The 5,000-nt window shown below is 30.0% G+C and overlaps 2 protein-coding genes across 4 annotated transcripts in view; both read left to right on the forward strand.

The window, feature by feature from the left end:
* The window catches only part of LOC124954237 (guanine nucleotide-binding protein subunit gamma-e), a 33,978-nt gene that overhangs the window by 27,053 nt on the left and 1,925 nt on the right, over positions 1 to 5,000 (forward strand). Inside the window, exon 12 of one of the 3 annotated variants that reach the window (XM_047506831.1) lies at positions 604 to 658. The exons of the other annotated variants lie outside the window; for them this stretch is intronic. Coding sequence (XP_047362787.1) covers positions 604 to 637 — 34 coding nt within the window. The 3' untranslated portion in view covers positions 638 to 658. The remainder of the gene's footprint in view (positions 1 to 603; positions 659 to 5,000) is intronic. 3 annotated transcript variants of the gene reach the window in all.
* LOC124954238 overlaps positions 2,024 to 5,000 on the forward strand; it is a 3,067-nt gene continuing 90 nt past the window's right edge. The window contains exons 1-3 of the mRNA XM_047506834.1: positions 2,024 to 3,133; positions 3,610 to 3,665; positions 3,812 to 5,000. The exon at positions 3,812 to 5,000 is cut by the window's right edge and continues 90 nt beyond it. Of these exons, the coding sequence (XP_047362790.1) occupies positions 3,001 to 3,133; positions 3,610 to 3,665; positions 3,812 to 4,036 (414 nt within the window). The 5' untranslated portion in view covers positions 2,024 to 3,000 and the 3' untranslated portion in view covers positions 4,037 to 5,000. The remainder of the gene's footprint in view (positions 3,134 to 3,609; positions 3,666 to 3,811) is intronic.

Below are 5,000 nucleotides of genomic sequence, written 5' to 3' on the forward strand. Positions count from 1 at the left end.
TTATTATTATTACTTTTCTTGGAAGATGTAGTTATAGATTTATTGTTCCCTTAGTTATAACCCATTATCGATAAAATAATTATACACAGGTGTTATTCTCGATATAGAAAATTAACGATTTTCATGTATTTGCGTATGAGTGTGTGTGTGTGTGTGTGTGGCGTCTTACAGACTTTCTCCTCTTACTAGCATATTTCTCTCTCTCTCTCTCTCTCTCTCTCTCTCTCTCTCTCTCTCTCTCCTCTCTCTTTTTCTCTTTTTAGAGACTATCATGGCTCTTAAAGTGCATTTCTATGTGTTTTATGTATGTGTGTGTATGCAAATACACACATAAATTGATGCTTCTTCTCACCCTTATCCTAAAGAAATCATTATGAAAGTAGGATAAATTTGCCTTTAACTATCACGAATAGGCGAAATAGGAAATGGTAATATCATCTCAAATACGAGTAGAACGATAGGTGAACGTTAAGTTCGAGTTGAGGTCGAGCGATCTCAACGAGAGGCGCCATTTTAAGGTTCTTTGTATTACGAAGGATTTTGTCTTCTTCGTATCTTTTTTTTTTTTATTTTCCTTTCACTTTTTTTTTTTTTTTATTTCAGTTCCAACTTAGGAAATCTTCGCACTTTAAAATGACGGACGACAGCCGACGTATGGGTAGGGACACATCAACGTTATATTTTATTTTATGTATTTTCTCTTTTAATTGCAATATATTTTTTTTTTTTTTTCGTAATAAAAAATATAATTTTTATCTAATCAGTAGTACAAAAACAAAAATAACAACAATAACAATGATGATGATAATAATAATAATAATAATGATAATAACAATTTTTAATGGTATTTATTTTTTATAATAAAAAATGAATGGTTTCATTCACAATAGAATTTATTTTTGTTTATTTTGTAACTTAATATATTTCCTATATAAATTTTTCTATTTAATTCTAATACTTAGGTGTGTATTTGTTTGTTTCTTTTTTTTTTTTTTTGTTTTGTTTTGTTTTATAACAAGAAATATAATTTCGACCCAATCAGACGAACAATCATAATATTTATTATATTTAACTTTTAATTGCATTTGTGTTTTATTTTTCTTTTTTGTGTTATTATAATAAAAGTCATTATTAGAAATAAATATTTATTTTTATCAAAATTTATAATATTTGTATATATATATAACGTACTTAGTAAGTAATAAATTTTTTTAATTATTGATCCAGTTGTAGTTGGTAAGCGTCTATAGTATTGCTTTGGAACGTTCACGTAACGTTCACCGAACACGTTTTCTTTCGCGAGTTAGTAGTTCTTCCTTTAAAGGGAAAGCCATCGACCGATAGAAAAAGAATCCCGTTTTCTGCCACTCGTTTCCGGACATCGTAAAATGTCGGTTGTTACGACGTTTAACGCAAAGAAGGTAGATGCGATTGAAAACGATTAGACAGGACCAAAAGGACTCATTGTCCTTTTCGATAAAATAAGGAACATTTTTAAAATGCCAATTAACGTACCCTAGTTCGTCCTACATTATCACGACTCTTTTGTCTCGTTCTTATCGATTTTTTTCTTTTCTTTTCTTTCTATATCTCAAATACTAGAGAAAGAGAATAGAAAAGTATGTGAAAAGTATGTATGCATACACATATATATATATATATATATATATGTATATATATATATATATATGTATATATATGTATAGATATGTATAGATATGTATGCATGTCCATAAGTACATAATCGAGATAAGACAAGAGAGAATAAGTTTCATCTTATTTTAAAACAGAAATTATGTTTCTTAACTATTTAGAAAGTCGATCCTTATTTTATTATCTTCGAAACGCTCTTTAACTTTTTTAAAAATTCTTTTCTTCTTTTTGATAAAATCGTAAAAAACACTGCAATTTTTTTTTTTTATTATTATATTATATTATGTACAATTTATTAATTATATTAATTATATTATATATATATATATATATAAAAATTTGATTTTCTTCGCTCTTTCTTTTTTCTCTCTTTCTTTCTACCCTTAATTATTACACCCACAGAGATTTTTATCTTTAAAATTTGTTATTAATCACATATCGATGTGAATGAATTACTACTATCGGCATATTTTAAGCACATTAAATATTTTCAACCAAAACAATATTCTTTTAATTTTAATCAGAAGGTCAACTTGTCCCTTATTAACATATGACATTTCCCCGATTGAATTCATTTCCAAATATTTCACGGAGAAAGACGGAAAGATTCGGAGTGGGAGAGGAAGCGAGAGCAATAAAAAAGAGAAAGAAAGAAAAATTCAGATAAGGATGGCGATGACGTTATTAGCTCGGTCATTTGTAATTATACAAACATTTGCAATCGACATACGCATTTATCACGAATGTTAAACAAGATTTATTTAATATGGCGATTGGCTCGTTATCTTACCAATTTATTTCACGGAATTTAACATTTTAACGTGCGAAATCCAATCTAATTGTTCCTCTCAAAAGCATTCATTATATATAGTACAAGTTTTCACGTCGATATTGTGAGAGTTTCTCGTAGACGTAAATCCTCTCTTTCTCTTTCTCTTTCTCCCTCTTTCGCCATTGTTCTTTCATTTATCTTATGCGATTTTATCTTCTAACTCGATTCCTCACGATTTGTAATAAGTTACGAACGATTATTGAGAAACGTGATTCTACTGTCGATGCTGTGACTATCGATTTAACCTAACTATTTATATACGACACAATATACTGGTTATCTATAAATTTTGAATATATTTATAAAAAGAAATGCAGAATAATAAGCGTCTGGCACTACTTTCGTTGGATGACGTTCGTTCTTTCTTTTCTTTTTCTTTTTTTTTTTGTTTGCTTGTTCGTTTGTTTGTTTATTTATTACCAACGAGCGAGCACTTTGATGAAATTATTCTTCCAAACGTTAAATAATCTTCTCTTAACCGTGAATCGATCTGCTAACGGAGATCCAGTATCGCGATGATTCAGAAACGAATAAAAAAGGAAATCGAAGATATCGTGACGATGATGAAGAAGAAAAAGAAGAAGAAGAAGAAGAAGAAGAAGAAAAAGATATCCTTAAAGAGAATCATGCCGAGACGAGAGTCGAGAGGTAATCTTGGTGAAAGGATAATTTAAAATAAAGATTTAAAAAAATATCTACGAACGACGATGGTACGGACGATATTTTTATAAAAAATCTTTTAACGATTCGTTCTTACTTAGAAAAAGTGTGATAGAAAAATAAAAAAGAACTTCTAATCTATACATTATGAAATTTATTATCTCTCTCTCTCTCTCTCTCTCTCTCTCTCTCTCTCTCTCGTTCGTTCGTCATTAAAATTATAATTTATTTATTGTATTAAAATATATATTCTGCTAAAATGAAACAGAACAAAACAAAAAAAAAAGAAAAGAAAAGAAAAGAAAAGGTACGGACAATTGAATAAATACCAAATAACGATTTATTCCTGTTATTGGAGGAGTAAATAAAAAAAAAAAAAAAAAAAAAAAAAGAAGACAAAAAAAAAAGAGAGAGAGAGAAAAACGAAAGAAAGAAAACGAAAATGGCACCAAATTTTTTTTTAGAAAAAACGAGATTCCTCGTTGGCGGTGGCATTCCAAATGGGCGAAGATGGAAGGAGGTAAAGAGGGAAATAATCTTTTATTCTCTACAACGTCGTTTAAAGAAAGAATGAAGTACTCGGCTCTCTCTCTCTCTCCCTCTCTCTCTCTCTCTCTCTCCCTCTCTCGTGAAAAGTTAGATTCGTGGCTAACGTTTGTGTTGCAGACGGTGAATACGACTCTCCTTGAACGCAAAAACGGAGTTAGAGTCCAGGTAGTACACCCTTTCACCGGGCGCGAGAAACGAAACGACAGGGACGCGACGCATACTAGACACGTCGTCTATGGTGTGCAGCCACGTTTCGAGAGTCCATTCTACCAAGACGGCAACTGCCGTTTATACGCCAGTCCATATAGCTATAGACTATATTTACGCTATACTATTTTCTAAGGATTGGAATGAACGCACTATTCTGCTCTCTAAAGTGAGAGAGAGTGAGAGAGAGAGAGGACAACTAGCTTTTGCTAGCAAGATATTTGTTGCTAGCCTACGGCATTCTCAACGGCCTGCTACGAGATTTCGTATCGTGATATATTATGTATATATATATATATATATATATATATATATATATATCGAGATTAAGGATTATTTTATACTTCCGCAAAATACCATTCACTTGTACGTTTTACTATAACTACAAAGAGATTTTCTCATAAATAATATCTATGAGAACCTAGAGACTTAGATTATCTAACTAACTAAATTGTTTATGTGAAAATTCGATCTAAATAATGTCTATTCTTTCTGTGAGAAATAAAGAAGAAAAAATTTCTTTCGTAACGTACAAATTTCGTTTTTAAAGTTACAAAAAAAAAATTGTTTTCAATTTTCTTTAATATAATATCATTTTATATAATAATTTTCAATAACATTTATATTGATATATATATATATATATATATATATATAATATTTTATGAGTTTAACGTTTAAAGTTTCATTTCGTTCCTTTGTCTACTATTCTCGAAGTTCGGTCGAAGTATACTGTCGGCTTCAACGTTGTGTCCATTCGCCTGGTTAGTCGCCTAAACGGGCAATGCAATGACTATAGATAAGTGCGAGGGAGGCCAGGATGCCACGTAGCAAAACCGATACCCTACTCTCTACGAGTGAATCTTCAACAAGGAATATAATATTTGCATACACGTCCATTTTTTCCTTACATTTTGAATATATTTACGAATTTTTCTTTCTTTCTTTTTCTTTTTTTTTTTTTTTTTTTTTTATCGCACATCATATTGACTCTCGATTGATTATTATCACAGGAGATCATTGACTTGTATTAATTAATTTTTTTCCTTATAACTTTTTCTGAATTTCCTATGAGATAATTGCAAAAGCAACATTCTTT

The sequence above is a fragment of the Vespa velutina genome, chromosome 15, assembly GCF_912470025.1.
Source record: "Vespa velutina chromosome 15, iVesVel2.1, whole genome shotgun sequence".
Lineage (NCBI taxonomy): Eukaryota > Metazoa > Arthropoda > Insecta > Hymenoptera > Vespidae > Vespa > Vespa velutina.